Here is a 19,869-nt window from a genome sequence, read left to right as displayed (position 1 = left end):
TTGACAATTTCATTATAAAGTGTCTCAGTGTGGAACTTGAGTTTATCTTTCATGAGGTCCAGTGAGATTTTTCAATGTGTAGGTTAATGTCTTTTTATCAATTTGGGAAGTTTTCAGTAGTTATTTCTTCAAATATTATGCCCCTTTCTCTTTTCTCTCCTTGTGAGATTCTTTTGTTGATACTGTAATAGTGAGGTTTTTGTATGTTAAGTCCAACATTTGGGACGACTTCTGAGATAGTTTCTATTAACTGTATAAGGGACATACTTCCATGTTTCATTTCATGTCTCATGATTTTCTTTTGTTCACCTAGACACATTTAATAATGAATGTTACCAACTTTGAATTTTTATATCTCTGGTTTGGTTGACTTCCTGGACCAATAATCTATAGAAATATATATACAAACACACACGTGATCCTCATGCCTCAGCTTCCCACATATACCACCATATACTGCCCCAAATGAATTTCTTTTAAGTAAAAATGGAGGCAAAACCCAAAGAAAACTCAAAACATCCACAAATAAAACAAACTATTTTGGAACTAATGATTTTATTTATTGGTATTGGGGATCGAACCCAGGAGTGCTTTACCACTAAGCCACATCTCCAGTCCTTTTTATTTCTGAGACAGGGTCTAAGTTGCTTAAGTCCTAAGTTTCTGAGGCTGGCCTGGAACTTGTGATCCTCTTATCATAGCCTCCCAAGTTGCTGGAATTATAGGTGCATGATATTGTACCCCGAAGAAATTCTGAATTTCAAATTTAGATTTATTGAAAAATAAAATAAAGAATACAAAAAGTAGAACATTATTAGTGTTTTAATGAAAGGGGTCCCAACTTGATTTTGCCATGTCTGGGGTAATTTTGGGTTAAGTCCCTCAACTTCTTTGAATCTTGGTTTCCTCTTTTACCAAATGAGATGACACTAATTTCATGCATTTATTCTGATGGCTGGATAATGAAAATGGAAGTATTTGATGACGAATACATTTCTATAAAAACTTGAGTATATTATTATTTTTAAAGAATAGGAATAAGTAGTTGCAAAATCAACCAAAAAATACAGCTGTATAGCATTCTTTCTTTGATATAACACACATATTTTACCATAAGTAATTTATCCCACGAAAATCCTTAGGTAAAGTCATATAGACTTTACTAATATAATATTTATATATGTAAATTTTATATACACATTTTATAAAATTATATTAAAGAAGGCCTTTTATAGATGCATCATCAAAATAAGAAATAAAACAGTATTCCAGAATATTCCTATTTTTGTAAAAATTTTACAAATATAACGGTGGACATATATGTAAGTAGTTATGTTAGTATAAAAAACATCAACACTTGTTATCTAAAAACACAGAGGTCGGGTACACTTTTTTTTTTTTTTTGATTAACTCTATTTTCTTCATGTTCCCACATGAATTGTTTTTCTATCAAAGAAAAATGACTACATTAATTATAAGATTTCTTTTTAAACTGAAAAATGTTGGGTATGCAACTCAATTTTAATGTAAAAAAATTTTTTTTCTTTTTTAGTGGTGGGGATTGAATCTGAATCCTCATATATGCTAGGAAGCATTCTATCACTAAGCTACAACCCCAGGCCCAGTGACATTTTAATGTTAAAGAGAATTTGATTTCTAAATTAATCTATTCCTTTAGTTAAAAAGGTACTTTATGTTTTACAGGTTTGAATCTTCAATTATATAATGAAAAAAATACACAGATATTACAAATTTACCTAATAATTTGTCCTTCTTCTTCTGGAGTTGCTGGTCGTAATCCCAGAACTATATGACAAACCTATGAGGGAAAATGGTAATTAAGACTTCATTGGTGCAAATGACTAGGTTGTGCAATATTTCACATTTTTTGCATGAGATCTACTTTCTAGCAATAATTGTGGTGTTTTAAAAAAAGAATTTTAAAAAAATGTCTATTTTTTAGTTGTACACAATGTCTTTATTTTGTTTATTTACTTTTATGTGGTGCTGAGAATCAAACCTAGGGCCTTGCACATGCTAGGTGAGTGGTCTACCATTGAGCCACAATCCCAGCCCACGAATTTTTTTTTTTTTAAATGGAGATTAACTTCCAGTCTCTAAGAGGGGAGGAAATGGAAGGGAAGGAACAAAAGAAAAGGGAAGGAGAAAGGAAAGTGGAAAAAGGAACAAATAAGTACTTCTCAAAATATTTTATTAATAGTATCCCTTTCCATGCGGGGATTGAACTCAGGTACTTACTCATGACAGGCAAACTCTCTACCACTGAGCTACACCACTATCCCTAATATTACATTTTTAAATATAATGCTCTTAGAGGGTATATTTTCATTGATGTAAAGTATACCATTGGATGTTTATGCCAAAGTTTATTTATCCAACTACTATTGATATATATGTAGGTCATTTTCTGTTTTAGGCTATAACACAAGGCATATAAGAATGACACATAAGACTATATGTCTTAGGCTGAGGCTCTAGCTCGGTGGTAAAGCACTAGCCTTGCATGCATGAGGCACTGAGTTCTATCCTTAGCACCAAATAAATAAAGATATTGTGTATTCATTTACAACTAAATATATGCATAAAAATATTTTTAAAAAAAGACTCTATGTCTTTTGGTGCTTAGTGAAAAACTGTAGAGCTATACCAGGGTATATGTGATTGCTGGGTCACAGGGTATGCATATGCTCAAAGATTCAATATTGTCAAACAATTTCCATTAGTTCTGTGTGAGAACTACACTTACTTGTTACTCAACAATAATAATTCATATATCACTAACAATTTAATCATTCTGGTGGGTATCTTATAGAATTCTAATCATGGTTTTAATATATATTTCCACAGGACTAAAAAGGTTATCTTTTTTTCATAAAAGTATGAGGTATTTTGATATTCTTTTTTATACCTATGCACAGTACCTGTTTTGGATTTGTTTTTTTTAAAATTATTTTGCAGATTTTTTATGTTGGGATTCTGTATTTTTCTAATATTTGTTGTTTGTATGCCTTATATTGAGTTGTTAATTGGATATAGGTATTGCAAGTATCTTCTTACATTCTGGGCTTATCTTTTCATTCTCTTAATAGTACCTTTCGGGCTGGGTTTGTGGCTCAGTGGTAGAGCATTTGCCTAGCACGTGTGAGGCACTAGGTTCAATTTTCAGCACTACATAAAAAATTAAAAAAAAAAAAAGTCCACTGACAACTAAAAATATTTAAAAAAATAGTATCTCTCTTTCTCTTTTTAAATGGTATCTCTTGATAAAAAACAAGTTAATCATTTTACTAAAGTAGAACTTACCAATCTTTTCCTTTATTGTTAGTACTTTTTATGTGCCTTTGATACCTCAAAATTTTTGAGAACTTTCAGTGAGCATTCATGTTCTACCTTACCATCTTCCAGTGATATATAAGATAATGTAGTTCTCTTTTTATAATATATGGTTATGCAGTCTACATGTGATAATACTAGCTATTATATGATGGAAAAGAACAGAACTAGGGTACTACTATAAGAACAGAACTAGGGTACTACTACCTTCTGTACCTATTATTTACCTTAAACATACCTGGAAGAGGAGATTCAAAAATTCATTGGCAAGAACATTTTTCACACTCCAGATCTGATAGTCTTCCAGAGTAAGATGGCCCATCTGAAAAAGATACCCAAAAAGATATCATGTTAAGAATATCCTTATTTTTTATAGCATTTGAATAAACATGGTTTATTAAACTTACACTGGTCATCTTTCTAAAAGCAAAACAGTAATTTAAAGTAGATGCTATGTGTTCATCTGAAAAGCAGGCCAGCTAGTATAAATTTACAAGTAACAAAACTTATACAAATTCCATTTGCAGTCAATGGTCAAAGTGCTTATTATGGATAATCTTTCTTCAATAAGACTTGAAAAGTAACTTTAGATATTTGTGCTTCAAGGCCTATGAAAAACCATAAGAAAGCCTAAGTGGGCAAAATGGATTGTTTATTATTTTGAAACAAACAAACAAAAAAACCCCAGATATTTGGCTTATGCTTTATCATCCTAACAATATTCTAAGATCTTCTTAGAAACATAAGGCAACACTAACAGGCTTAGAGATTTTTTTAAAAACTTAATATATGTCTAGAATGAGTATCTAATTACACTTCTCCAAAATAAAACTGAACATATTACTTTCTTAAGTACAGCAAAGTAACATTTTTGTCATGTCAAGTATACTAAAAATTACACAAACCTAGAAGCCAATACATATATTTTTCTCATCAAGCCAAAATATAATCAAATGCATATGTGTCAGGTGTCCGACCACTGCCTAAAACCCTGAATACTGTGTTTAGCTTTTGCTATTTAGTGATATTGATCTATTTGCATTACATAATATCATTTTTTTTAAAGAGAGAGAGAGAGAGGAGAGAGAGAGAGAGAGAGAGTGAGAGTGAGAGTGAGAGAGAGAGAGAGAGAGAGAGAGAGAGAGAGAGAGAATTTTTGTAATATTTATTTTTTAGTTTTCGGCGGACACAACATCTTTGTTGGTATGTGGTGCTGAGGATCGAACCCAGGCCGCACGCATGCCAGGCGAGCGCGCTACCGCTTGAGCCATATCCCTAGCCCGCATTACATAATATCATGATACATAAGATTTTAAATTTCAATTATAATTATAGGTTTTCAGGACTCAACTTCTATTTAGATATGTTAACAATCTAAATGTTAGCTAAAAACAAACCAGAAAAAAAATTACTTCCTCTTCATTTTCCTAACTTTCCCACAATGGCAAGGGTAAATTAGTATAAGTTCATTCTTATATATTTGCCTAGATGTAATCCATTGGAAAATTTTATGATTTGTGGGAATGGAAATGTTATATTTAGGGAATTTCACACACACAATTCTACATTGCATTCTCTTAAAAAAAAATTATAGATGGCTAAATCGAAACAGGTGTTCTAGTAACATTTACCCTGTCTATCAACAGAGTCTTGCTAAGTTGTTGATGCTGGCCTTGAATTTGCAATACGTTCTGCCTCAGTCTCTTGAGTCACTGGGATTACAGATGCTTAACACTCCTTTTATGACTCAAATATACTGATGGTAGTCAGTTAATAAAGAAAATACACTCACACATTTTTAAAAGAGCTTTTGTTCAAAAAGTGAGAAGCAGTGAAAAGGGGTAGGCAAACCATAAGGTCATGCCTAACAGTGAATCATAAAATCTTTCATTTCTTTATCACTTTTTTAAAAATTGTACTGTTTACTCTTTTTTTAAAAGAAGCATTTTTTCTTTTTTAATTTTTTTTTTGTAGGTGTAGATGAACAGCATGTCTTTGCTTATTTTTTTATGCAAGTGTTAAGGATTGAACCCAGAGCCTCACATATGCTAGACAAGTGCTCCGCCGCTGAGCTACATCCCTAGCCCTCTGTTTTCTCTTAATTAAGAGAAAGGACTTTAAAGAGTTTATTTTTCAAATACAGTACAAGAAGCTGAAAAACATCTGGATGTGATGTACATAATGTAATAAATAATAAAAAAGATCGCTGACTTAGAAGCCTATGTACCTATGTACTACTACTACAATGCTATCAGAACCCTCAATTCCTTCCATGATCATTTATTAAGTATTTCTCTTACCTTCGAGAATGACTTTTTAACTATAGCAATATGGATTTATAAGACAAAGGAATGAGTCACATTATCCCTATAATTGATAGGGTTCAGAATATTACATCTCCCCCTCAAATACTCATTGAAAATAAAATTAAAATTTTAATGCTTTCTTAAAACATGGGATCTGTAGGCTTGACCTCATCACATATGTCAATCATAGGTGGCAAAAAAGGCATATATCCCTTTTGTTAGCAAGCTCTCAACCACTTACCTACAACCCCAGCTCCAATACCTATATATTTATAAAATTCTCAGAAAAAAAGGTGTTATAAATTGCACCTTTATTAAAGCATTTTTTAAATTTTTTATTTTTAGTTGTCAATGGACCTTTATTTATTTTATGTGGTGCTGAAAATCGAATCCAGTGCCTCACACATGCTAGACAAGTAATCTACCACTGAGCCTCAACCCTAGCCAAGCATTTCTAATAAAGCTTTTCCAGGTTTTTATTTTTATACATATCAAATATAAGTGGATATCTTCATTTTTAACAGAAGAGATAAAAGAAGGGGGAAGACTGTCTAAATCACCAAATAAAGCTCAAGCCCTGAAAAACTCACTTCTACTATATGTTTCTATTGGGTATCAGTTAGTAAGGCTATGGTAATTCCTTCTGATTATTATTTTTTTAAAAAAAATATTATTTAATAATATCACTGTGACCTATATTCTACAGGCTCTTATTTGGTACATGTCATTTTGTGAGTACAAAGATTCATAAACTTAACTCAAATGTGTCTCACATAAGTACATTATTTTCAACTTCAGAGGGGAATGTATATATATCATAGTAAGACAAGCTGTAGCAGTAAACCTGTTATTAAAAAAAAAAAAACTTACCAAAATAATTCAAGGATTTATCTTTATAAAATACATGTATTCTGATTACTATTTAAGGGCTCAAGAAAGACCCTTATACAATAGAAAAAAAAAATTTTTTTTTTTTTTTTAAAGAATACATGCTCTGGGGCTGAGGCTGTGGCTTGCATGTGAGAGACCCTAGGTTCGATCCTCAGCACCACATAAAAATAAATAAACAGGGCTGGGGATGTGGCTCAAGCGGTAGTGCGCGCGCCTGGCATGCGTGTGGCCCGGGTTTGATCCTCAGCACCATATACAAACAAAGATGTTGTGTCCGCCAAAACTTAAAAAATAAATATTAAAAATTCTCTCTCTTAAAAAATAAATAAATAAACAAAATAAAGATATTGTGTCCATGTAAAACTAAAAAAAAAAAAATTAAAAAAAAAAAAAGAATACATGCTCCATCCAGATTTAAGATAAAAAATATTCCCATCATCTTGGATATCCTTATGGTTCATACAATTAGTTCAAATATGCCTGAAATCACCAACTTCTATCACTGTTTGTTTTGTTTCTAATCTTTTTTTTAAATATTTTTTTTTAGTTGTAGTTGGACACTTTACCTTTATTTTATTTATTTATTTTTATGTAGTGCTGAGGATCAAAACCCAGGACCTAGCACATGCTAGGTGATCACTCTACTGCTGAGTCACAACCCCAGCCCCTGTTTCTGATCTTAATATGAATGGGATTGTACAGTATATATTGTATGATACTTGGCTTTTTTTGTCAAATATCATGTTAGCCAAATCATATCTTATTAAAATAGAAGAAACAAAGATGATACAACCACAGATGTCAAAGGATGTGTCTACTTAATTCTTATGTTAGTCATCCTAGAGTTGTTTAAAGATGGAATAGACTAATTTAGATATAATGTGGAGGTATTTTAACTACCAGTCCAGAGACATACATGGTACGAATGATGCAGAAAGATTAACAGAAAATAGAAACAAACTACACATTTTCATTTATAAAAAAATATTAGTCATAGCTAGACTCACCTTTGTGGTGTCATGTGCATTCAATATGCCTTCTACAATATCGGAGAGATCCATGTGTAATTCCTTTAAAAGCAGCAACCCAAAAGAATAAATAGAATAGAGTAAGTGGATATAATTCTTATTTTATTATTCAGTAAAGCATATACTGTATGTTTCTCAAGTATTTTTTAAAAATTATAAATAGGTTCTCATATTGTTTTTAAAATTAAGACAATTTTCTTGTTATTCATTATTACTTTATAAAATTAGTTCAGTTTATTACATTTTTTTAAACCAAACTCTCTTCCCAATTTTAAATTTTTAGGCTATGAATATTTTGAGCAGAATTATAAAGCAACTAAAAAAGCATTAGCAAATTCTTTTCTCTTTCTCAAATCATTCAATCCATTTTACTGTTGGAAGCTTATACTCAATAAGATATAAACAATCAGAACTTACAGGGATATCATCAGTTCGGTTGTCCTTCCAGACCTCTAAAAGTGCAACTACCATGTCTCTCAGTTCAATCCTGGAGAGAACTCCATCACGGTCAACATCAAATACCTTGAAACAAACTAATGACAAGAAACTCTTACAGGGGGAGTTTATTTTCATATTAAGAAGTCTTTACCTTTTATTAGAAGTTGCAATTGTATAATTAATTTTTCGATGAGTATATTCTGGAATAGTTCTCATCAGTGGTAGACTATTTATTACATTTTTTGGAACTTGTAGAACTTCCTTCTCAGAATTTGTCAATCTATTTCAAAATTATTACCCACATTTGGGGAGACCTCTCTATCAGCCAAATTTAGACTTAACTTACTTATAAACTGGAAAGAATAAATATCATAATATCTTACAGGTTTTGAGGAGGTAATAAAAGTCCTTAGGTTATTTTCTTTCTTTTCTTGTTGGCAGTGCTGGTGATTGAAACCAGGGCATTGAGCATGTTATGCAAGTACTCTACCACTGGGCTATGTTCCCAACCTCCCTAAGTTAATTTCTATTACTTGAAATTGATTATTGCAAAAATTGGGACTAGGCATGACAGTGCATGCCTGTATTCCTGCAACCCCAGAGGCTGAGGAAGAAGGACAGCAAGTTTAACATCAGTCTGGGCAACTTATCAAGACCCTGCCTCAAAAAGAGTAGGCAGGGGCTGGGGTTGTAGCTCAGTGGTAGAGTATTTGCCTAGTACATGTGAGGGACGGGGTCCGATTCTCAGCACCACATAGTAAGTACATTAAGAAAGTAAGTAAGTAAATAAATAAATACATAAAATAAAGGTATTGTGTCCACCTGCAACTTTAAAAAAGAAAAAAGAAAAGAAACACATAGGCAGGTGCTGGGAATATGGCTCAATGGTAATCCATCCGAGGGTTTAAGCCCTAGAATCATAAAAAGGAAAAACAAACTGATAATTGCACAGTTGTTTCACAGATGCTTGAAATATCTCAACTACATTGAGAATCAGTAACAACAAGCTGGTGTAAAGATAACTTGTTTTTTCACTTTATCTCCCCCAATGTAACTAATCTATATTATTTTTGTTAAGAACAGTTAACTCTTTAAAGTTCAAATGCAGTGTGCTAAGAAATAGAAAATCAGCCCTTTGCTAATTAACTCCAAGTGAATTACTATAATTGGTCAATTTCCATTGAAACATCAGCAAAATAGAAACTTTAAAACTTTACAAAAACTCTTTTTTTTAATATTTATTTTTTAGGTGTAGATGGACACAACACAATGCCTTTATTTTTATGTGGTGCTGAGGATCGAACCCAGGTTCCGCCCATGCTAGGCGAGCACTCTACTGCTAAACCACAATCCCAATCCCAGCCCCTTTACAAAAACTTTTAAAGATGTAATCAACCTCACATGAGAAGTAGATTTCAGCCTCCTTATTTAGCATTAAATTTTAATGAGAACAATGTATCACATAGCAGGTTTGGAATAATGGTCTATCAACAGGGAACAAAAAATAAATTTGAATTTTATAAATTACCTATTTCGTAAATCCCTAAAATAGAGTAATTGTGGTATTAAATCAACTAAGTGCATCATAAGTAAATTACTAAAGATAAAAATATCAAGTAAAACTTCCCAAATAGGCAAATCTGTGAAGTTCTATTTTAGAAAGAGAGAAATATCATCCTAGGAAATATATTTGATTTAAATTCCAATTAAATGAAAATTGTTGCATTTTTTCATGTATGGTTAAGATTTAATAATGCAATATATTTATGCTTATAAATTATGCTACGACAACATTTTAGCTGTTTAAAAGGCCATTTTAATACTTAATAAAATTTTATTCTGATCATAAATTTCATTTTTCAAATAAAATATTAATCTATGCATGTGACAGAAAATGAATTACTCTTCAAATTATGCAAGATCCACAATTCTCAATATAAACTAACAAAAAATATTTCTTAAATGCATAAACTGTCATTTATCGTGAATTACAAATGCTTCAGGAAAATGAACCCATTATTAATAGCAAACATCCCTAACTACTCATTAGTAAAACATACAATTGCTTCCTTAGACTGACCTTAGTAAAACTCCAGAATGAGATTAATATTAGACACATTTGAGAGTCAATGGAAACTCAAGCCTTAATCCATGGATAATTTTACACAGAAGAAAGCTGATTTTCTCTCTACATAGTTTGCAATTTTTCTCATACTGTTTATCATACTTACATTTTTGTCTTTCAGCTAAGGGCCCCCTGCAACAGGCTGATAACCCACAGGATATCTCTTTAAAATCTATGTGATTGTCACGATTTTCATCAAAAGCATTAAACAAACCTAGAAAACAGAAAAAGACACCATAAATCCCAGCCAACAAACTTTCTAATGTTAACACTGGCATGTTTGTAAAAGGAGGAATGACTTTCCCATGGACTGAAATTAAAAAAAAAAAAAAAGAAAAAAGTATATGTTTTTCTCTTGGTATAATTATAACTGAAACTTATGATCCTAGCAGAAAACATATTATAATCTTTTATTATTTGGTTAGGTCTTTCTGTATCTTTCTCTTATCAATTCTTCTAAAAACTTAAAAATGTCTACAATATATTTTTTAAAGTTGGCAAATAAAAATTAAGAACTAACACAGGGCAGAAATTATAATAATTATATTTAGAAAAGTTTAACTGTTCAGTAAGCGAATATTTAAAGACACACCATCATATCTTCAATAAACTCCCATAAAGCTCTTTTATGAAATAAAGGGATTTACACCATACTACAAGAAACAAATTCTCTACACATCAACTTCTTTGTACCAATCTTTCACACATGGATGTTTTAAATTTCAGAAATGAAAAGGAATTTATAAAATTGAATCTTATGCTTTTAATTTTTTTGTAAAAATATAAATGGAATGATTTTGTGTTCAAATGAAATCAATCTATAATTCTAAAAAGGTAAAAATACAACTGACTGCTGAAGTAGCTGGAAACCTAGGGCATTATCTGCTCTGGCTCCCCTAGTGAGTACTTCTGATGTATCTGAGGTATCTGAAAAAATACAGATCATATATTTCAAGAAACTAATCCAATATCATCCATACGAAGATAAGAAAACTGAAATGCAGCAGGAGTTAAGTGATTTACCAAAAGTACTAACTTTAAAATCTTCAAAACCAGGTTAGGGGTATAGCTCAGTGGTAGAGTACTTGCCTAGCATGTGCACAGCCCTGGGGTTTGATACCCAACACTGCAAAAACAAACAAACAAAACACCAAAAACAAACAACCAAAAGAAAACAAAAATCAAAAAAAACTTCAAACCAGAAGCAGAACCCAAGTACTCAGATTCCAATGATGATTTTTATGATGTCACTCACATGTATTCTTTTTTTTTTTTTTTTAAGTCATAGCAATAATTTAGAGCTACACTGAACCTGAGATGGTCTAGTTTTGTAGTTTCCTTCTTCTTTTTGATGGTACAGGGGACTGAACCTAGGGCCTTGCATATGCTAAAGAAGCACTCTACCACTGAGCTGCATCCTAGCCCTAGTCTAGTAGTTTTTCTTTTTCCCCTGGAGGGGGGTTTGGGAATTCAGCAGTGAAATTTTATCTGAAAGAAAAAAAGTGGAAGCATCTTAGAGGAATAGGTGGCACCTATTCAGTGGCCACCACCATCCCTTACTAGAAGACAATTTCATAACCACTGACTTGGTCAAAATCACTTTATGTTTGAGGACATTCAGGTGTAGACAGCTAAGCTGATTATGTAAAGCAAAACAGAAAATGAAGCTCAAAATTACTAGACTATACTATCTCCAAGAAACTTGACAACCTACAAGAATATAACATTTTAGAGTTAGAAATAAGAGATGGGTTCAGGAATATTTATTTACCAATAAACATCTGTATAAAAGGAATAATTCCTACCTTCACTTAGAGATGGACGAATAGGTGGAGAAACCAATGGGCCAAAGGTTTCTAAATCAAATCGTCCAGTCCGTGATTGAGCCTTCAGCAACCAATAGCGTTTCTCAAGATCAATGATGTCTGATTCTTCCACTGAATCAAATTGAACAAGATTATAAAAGATCAGAATGCTCTTCTTGGCAATTTGCTCATCCTGGTTATATACCTTTTAATTTCCCAATTACTAAAAATAATTATGATTAAAAGAAAACAATAAAATTTATTATATCTAAAATGACAGGAGGACTGCAGATATAACTCAGTGGTAGAACATTTGACGTGCATGTGCAAGACCTTGGGTTCAATTCCAGTACAACAAAACAAAATCAAACAACTAAAGTCTTAGGAAAATTAAATCATAATAAGTTCCCCATTCAGTATGCTGCTTAAATCCAACACAACATGTAAAATATTATACACTAAGTCTTTTTTTTTTTGGATGTCTCTCACTTTTTAAACTGTTTTCATTTTCATTAATTTTCAACCTGTACCTTAGATTTAGATTTAAAGTTTCAATGTTTATATTTTCTCCTGTAAAACTATAAACATCATAACAGGAGGACCCATGTCTATTCATCCTGTCAATACGATGACTGACTTATATATTCAATACTTGTTGAACAAACGGGAAAAAAAATATATATATATATAGTATATGATAGCAAAAGTAACAAAGTCAGTAAATGACAGGAGGTGGAGGAGGTTTCACAAAATCATGAAAGTATGAACAGAAAATACATGAAATAATAATAGTGAAAAATCTTCTAAATTTGGTAAAACATGATAAGCATGTCTGTAATCTCAGTGACTTAGAAGCTGAGGCAGGAGTATTGCAAGTTCAAGGCCAGCCTGGGCAATGAAGCAAGACCCTGTCTCAAAATAAAAAAAAGGATTGGGGATACAGCTCAGTAATAGAGTACTCCTGCATTCAATGCCCAGTATCAAACAACAAATCAATTTGGTAAAAAAAGATCCCCCAGATCCAAGTACACCAATCAAATTGCTGAAAAAGAGAAAATACTGGGGCTAGGGATGCAGCTCAGTGGAGAGTACTTTCCTAGCACACACTGGCCCTGGGCTTGCTTAACCAGCACAGCAGAAAGAGAAGGAGGGAGGGGCAGTGAGACAGGAGAAAAATATATTACATATCACAAACTGGAGAATAAATTTCTCTTTAAAAATAATGGAATCAGGGCTAGGGGTGTGGCTCAGTGGCCGAGTGCTTGCCTCACACATGTGAGGCACTGGGTTCGATCCTCAGCATCACATAAATAAATAAACAAAATAAAGATATTGTGTCCTTGTATAACCAAAAAAAAAAAAAAAAAAAGTTGAAAAAAGGAGGAGGAATCAGGGGCTGGGGTTGTGGTAGAGCACTTGCCTAGCATGTATGAAGCACTGGGTTCAAGTCTCAGCACTGCATATAAACAAATGAATAAAATAAAGGTCCATCAAGAAAAATTTAAAAAATAATAAGGGAATCACATAGAGGTGGCAGTTCTGAAAGAAAAAAAAGCCTGAAATTATGTATATCTATGAAAGTATTCTTCAAAATAAAGGCAACACAAAGACATTTTTGGACAAATGATGCCAAGAATTCATCATTAACAGAACTACACCAAAAAGAATATTAAAGGACATTTTTTTCAGAAAGAACAAAATGACATCAGATAGAAACTGGTTTTGTATAAAGAAAACAAGAAATATCCTCGTACTTCTGTAGAGGTGACATCATTTATCTTAGCAGGAATTTGGTTATAGCTTTAAAATCAGTTTACCTCTGGTTTAAATGATTTGAAAGTGAGTGCAGTTTCTATTGAGGATATTCCTGAAACCGCTGGTTTCTGAAGCTACAATATTACTATCATAGCATGAGGGTTGCACATCTATTTATGAAAATAAAGTTTTATTAGAACACAACCACCCGATTTATTTACATTTTTTTTTTTGGTTGCTAATGTGTTGCAATGGAGAAATGAGTAAATGCAACAGAGTCCAATGATCCACAAAACCTGAAATATTTACTATCTGCCTCTTTAAGAAAATGTTGGCAATCCTTGTATTAGACTTTGAAATTGGAGACTTCAAGACTTCAAGAGTGTGAGAAACCACAAAACAACAAGGTTTCAGAACCAAGGAACCATCACACTCAAAGACTTTGAAGAGCTAAGACTTCAAAATTGTAAGGCCCTGCCAGAAACTTCAAGATCCTAAGATCTTTCTCTTTTTAAAAAGACTTGTTATATGCACATACTCCCACCCCTACATAGTCTCCCCACACAACAATGGTATATTTGTTACAACCTACACACATTTCTCACTCAAAGTCCCATACTTTATGGACTTTAGAGTTCACTATTGGTATTACTCATTCAATAGGTTTGGACAAGCCTATAATATGTATCCATCATTATACCAAAGAGAGTAATTTCACTTCTCTAAAAATCTTCTATCTTCTGCCTATTCATCCCTCCCTCCCCAATAACCCTTGGGCAACACTGATCCTTTCTACTATCATAAGATTTCTTTTTTGTTTTCAGCCTGCCTCCAGTCTCCACAAAATTTCCACATGAGAGAATTACTGGGTGGAGAGAATTATCTTTCCATTTGAGATTTTATTTCAGATTCAAAGCTGAGGTTTCTCAAAAAAGATTGGCTGGCTTCTCCTCATCCCTGGAAAGACTATTGCCAGCATCTGGCCTCAGATTGAAAGCACTGTACATCTTTGATCACCACCCTGGAATTCAGTTTGGCTTTGATTTTTAATATTTCCTTACATCTACACATCTTTAATGGCTTTAAAGAAGAGCATGATTATTTGTTTTCTGTAGTTATTTCATATTATCACAATGGAAGTAAAGGTCTTTCTTCTATTTCATCAAATGAAGCAGTACATCCCTCCCTCCAATTATTACTTAACCTGATTCTGGAAACTGTCACTAATGTAATAAAACATAAAAGTATAAAAGCATAATATTGGAAGACAAGAAGCAAGGTAATTTGCTTGTATACAGAATATATATATTAAAAACTCAAGAGAATCCATTTACAAATTATAGTTGTGTTCAAAATCTGCTGGTATACAAAATAAACATACAAAAATCAGTTTTTCCTATATAATATCAATAACATAATAGAAAAGTGAAAAAGCATATCAAAAATAGCAACCCCCCAAATAAATAAATCTCCAAAATGAAACAATATAACTGGGATTTTCATAAGGAAACTTTACAAATGTTAAAATCTAAATAAATAGCCAAGAATGATGATGCACACTACTTGGAAACTGGGGTAGAGGAATCATAAATTCAAGGGCACACTAGGCAACTTAGTGAGACCCCAATTAAAAAAAAAAAGTAAAAAGGGTTGGAGATGTAGCTCAGTGATGGAACACCCTTAGTTCCATCCCAGTACTGGAGCAGGGAGGAGTTAAATAAATAAATAAAAATTAAAAATAAATTAAATAAATAAAAATTAAAAATAAATAAAGAGATATACCATCAACCTAAATAAGGCCTTGAGAGAAACATACCATGGCCTTAAACAGAGTAGTTATAGAAGATGGTGCTGAGTGAAAGGGCTACATTTGAGGGCTAAGACCTGAGGGTGGCAAAGGGATAAATCATGGAGTAAAAACATTTTAGGTAGAAGGAATAAGTATAGAGTCCTAAAGGAAAGAGCATGACTGGCAAATATAAGAAAAAGAAAGACCAGAGTGGCTGAAGAAGAGTTAGTGAGGAAGAGAAAATTAACAGAAACAGAGAATGAAGTCAAGAGATTTATAAGGGTCAGATTATACAAGCTGCCGTAAGGATTTTAGTCTGATGGGCAGCAAGAACAGAAACAGGAAAATCAGTTATTCCTCTCTATTAAGGAGTTAAGATCATCCATACATGCAATCAGAAGGCATTTAAAACAAAACAGATTAACAAATACAAGCCAGATAATTCAGAAAAACATGGAAAACGGTTTAATTTAATTGCTAATAAAAATTTTTCAAAAGAAAAATATAAACGGAATCATGCTACTTCACTGCTTCAGAACTTTTCAACACTCTTCCTTAAGGTATCTGGTACCACAACTCTTTATTTTTTCTTCATATGTCACATTCTCAAATGATACAAACTACACTCCATTTACTCATATTATTCCTTCATCTCTCCTCTCTGCTTTACATTTCTCCTAAATACTTATCAACATCTGATAAATTTTACTTTTTGCTTATTTGTTTGATTGCTATCTCTCCCAACTAGAACACATGCTCCTCAAAAGCAAGTTTTTGGTCTGTTTTGTTCATAGTTATATCCTAACACTTCATCAATAAATGTTTAATGAATAAGTAAAAATTATTTGTTAAGCTCATATATATATATATATCTGCAATAGCAGAAAACAAAAAGGTCTTGACAATATGTACCTCAGGTTAAGTACACTGACCAAACTTAGACTCCATTTTACACAGAACAGTCTCCTGGAAAGTTCATAACTTGATTACACCAAAGAATTTTCTTAATGATCCACAAAATCTATGAAAATGAATTATTCTAAAATGATAAAAGGGGCTGCGATTGTGGCTCAGAGGTAGAGCGCTTGCCTAGCATATGTGAGGCACTGGGTTCAATCCTCATCACCACATAAAAATAAAAAAAAAAATAAGGGTATTTTGTCAACCTAGAACTAAAAAAATAAATGTTTTAAAAAATGATAATAAAGTTATCCTATATTTTGGAATTCATAGGGAACTAATTACCCACTAATTACTAAAAACAATTATAAGCAAGGAAATGACAAAATTTAAAGATAATATTTTAAGAAGCAAAAAAAAAAAATGGAAATCAACCTACGCTATATTAGATTTCTGTACTGTTAATTATTTGTATCAGTTTACCACTTTAACCTTGGAGAGGAGCAAGAAAATTAGTACCTGTTAATTTATTAACACCTAGTGCAACCACTAAACCAAACATCTTTTTCTCTATGCTACAGACTAAGGTCTCAACCTTGCAGAAATTAAGCTACTTCCAAAGTCTTTGTTTTATTTATAATTGCTTTAAGAAGTCACTTTAATTATAAAAGTAATTTTATTATTGAATACCTAGAAAATGTATAAAAAAATCAGTATCACAACTAATGCTACCATCCTAAAACACCATTACCATTATAATTTTGATTTTATTTTTTTGTTTTTGTTTTGGGGATTGAATCCAGAGGCACTTAACCACTGAGCCATATCACCAACCCTTTTTAGTATTTTAGAGACAGGGTCTCACTGACTTGCTTAGGGCCTCGCTAAATTGCTGAGGCTGGCTTTGAATTTGCGATCCTCCTGCCTCAACCCCCCCACCTCCAGCTGCTGGGATTATAGGCGTGTGCCATTGCACCAGGCTATAATTTTGATTTTTGCCAGTCTGCTTAAAATTTGCTGCTAATACTAGCTTAGTTTTTCATTTGCAATATTTGTTACTTTTTTATAACGTATTACATTTTTTTGGATGAAAAACATTGAGAATTGTAGATAGCTGAGAAAAATGAAATACAGAATTCATAATTGCATGTTTTTATATAACTAATTATCAAACTTTCATTTAACTGACTGTCACCCAGGCTATTTAGGAGATTTCCAATGTTTTTATTCTATAATCTACCCTAATGTATGATTTCTCAAATTACACAAAATCCTAGTTCATAGTTTTACTTATTAATTTGATTATTTAGCAGGATGGGAGATAAAACCCAAGGGCACTTTACCACTGAGCTACATCTCCAGTCCTTTTATTTTTGAGATAGGATCTTACCAAATTGCTAAGGACCTTGCTAAGTTGCTGAGGCTGGCTTCCAACTTGCACTACTCCTGCCTTAGCCCCCTGAGTAGCTAGGATTATAGGAATGCACTACTATACCCAGCTTAATTCACAGTTTTAAATATCAATAGAATAAATTATTTTTAAAAAACTTTTTTGGTACTGGGGATTTAACCCAGGGGCACTTAAACACTGAGCCACATCTCTAGTCCTTTTTTTATATTTTATTGAGAGACAGGCTCTCACTGACTTGCTTAGGGCCTTGTTAAATTGTTGAGGAGGACTTTGAACTTGAGATCCTCCTGTCTGCTGGGATTTCGGACATGCGCCACTGTGCCCTGGCTCATTTTAAAATTTGAAACAAGACCATCAGAAACACTGATAAAATAAAAAATGTTTCACATAGAAATATATACTATATCATATAGTTTTTCTTTTATAAACCAAATAACTAACACTACCTTGAAAATTCCTGATGAGATAACATTTGGAAAGGTATAATTACTTTGGAATGGGAAACAATTTTAAAATATGCCAAAAATTCTATTTTACTTTGGAGCTGGGGTTGTGGCTCAGCGGTAGAGGGCTCATCTAGCATATGCAAGGCACCATGTAAAAATAAATGTCCAACTACAACTAAAAAAATTTAATTTTACTTTCATTTTTTAAAAAATATTTTTTAGTTGTAGATTGTAACAGTATATTTATTTTACTCATTTATTTTTGTGTGGTGCTGAGGATCGAACCCAATTCCTTATACGTGTTAGGCAAGTGCTCTACCACTGAGCTACAACCCAGCCCCTTACTTTCATTTTTTTAAAGCTGAAGTATCTACTACAAATATTCACCTACCTGGAAAGAGTTTTAAATTTTAGCAGTATGGGCAATACCATAGGAGCCTGATGTTGATTTTTTTTTTTTTTTAAGTCTGGAAACTATATTTATCAGTCTCCTTGGAAAACACAACTTCTTTTCTCAACTCAAGGAAGGTTCCAGTTGCAGAAATAGCTCTTTAACACCAGAAAGAGATCCTCATCAAAAAAAGCAGGCATAATAGCCAAGTGATTTCTTATGGTAACACAGTTCTTTAATATTTTTGAGGAAACAACCTGCTCTTAGAAACAATGACCTCCTGAGATCTACTTAAAATGGCTCCAAGCCTTATATCATCACTAATAGATAAGATAATCAAGGAGAGAGACAGATTTGCTAGGCAGTTTATTGTCTAAGAATCACTGAAATGCTTTTTTCTCTAATTAAAGAAGGCTGTAACATTATAAAGTAAAATGTGGAAGAAAACATAATAATATATACATTTTCAATTAAAATAAATGATAAAACAGGGGAAATGTAAATTTCTTGAGTAAAAAATGAAGAATATTAAAAATGAATTACTTTGCCATAAAATTCACCAAAATATGACACTATTTACTTCAGAATCTAGATTCTACTATTCCAAGAAATCACTTAAGTTAGCAGGCTTATTCACGCTTATGATAACATTCTGGGAAAATTCCAAAAACTATTTTAATTTACTGAAAACATATTTACAAGAAAGATATTATAAGCACACATAGTTGAATTCTATGGCAGAATATGGTCAACATTAAGGAAAACAATCCTTAATAAATTTTAATCCTTAATAATAAAATGATAATATTAAAACTTCTATTATTTCACTGTTGCTAAATGGGCAATCATTCAATAATCTTGTCTGGATCAAATGAAATCATTATTGAAGATAAATGAAAAACTAATAATCTGTAAGTCCTTGGTGGAGAAAAAAGGCAATCAGAAAAGTGAATCTGCAAGGGCAACTGAAGTCAGTCTTAAGATGGCTCACCACAACCACAACTAGTACATGACAACCAATTTTATCTGCAACTACAAGGTACTTATAAAAGATTGAAGAATAAAACCACTGTATGTCAATAAGCTGTCTCTAAGTCAATAAGCTGTCTCTAAGTCCTAAAATGATAACAAGTGTATATTTTGGAGAAGGAGCCAAGGGCTGAGGCTGTGACAGAGGCAGTGACAGAGTACTTGCCTAGCATGTGTGATAAACTGGATTTGATCCTCAGC

The 19,869-nt window shown here is 32.4% G+C and overlaps 1 protein-coding gene across 1 annotated transcript in view; it reads right to left on the bottom strand.

The window, feature by feature from the left end:
- Usp32 (ubiquitin specific peptidase 32) overlaps positions 1-19,869 on the bottom strand; it is a 172,815-nt gene that overhangs the window by 66,062 nt on the left and 86,884 nt on the right. The window contains exons 6-11 of the mRNA XM_005321537.3: positions 11,948-12,079; positions 10,249-10,356; positions 7,997-8,112; positions 7,559-7,621; positions 3,593-3,676; positions 1,758-1,819 (exon numbers count right to left, since the gene is read on the bottom strand). Of these exons, the coding sequence (XP_005321594.1) occupies positions 1,758-1,819; positions 3,593-3,676; positions 7,559-7,621; positions 7,997-8,112; positions 10,249-10,356; positions 11,948-12,079 (565 nt within the window). The remainder of the gene's footprint in view (positions 1-1,757; positions 1,820-3,592; positions 3,677-7,558; positions 7,622-7,996; positions 8,113-10,248; positions 10,357-11,947; positions 12,080-19,869) is intronic.

This window comes from Ictidomys tridecemlineatus, chromosome 3 (assembly GCF_052094955.1).
Source record: "Ictidomys tridecemlineatus isolate mIctTri1 chromosome 3, mIctTri1.hap1, whole genome shotgun sequence".
In the NCBI taxonomy this organism is placed as follows: Eukaryota; Metazoa; Chordata; class Mammalia; order Rodentia; family Sciuridae; genus Ictidomys; species Ictidomys tridecemlineatus.
The sequence above is the reverse complement of the archived record's forward strand: the minus strand, read 5'-3'. Positions and strand labels throughout refer to the sequence as shown.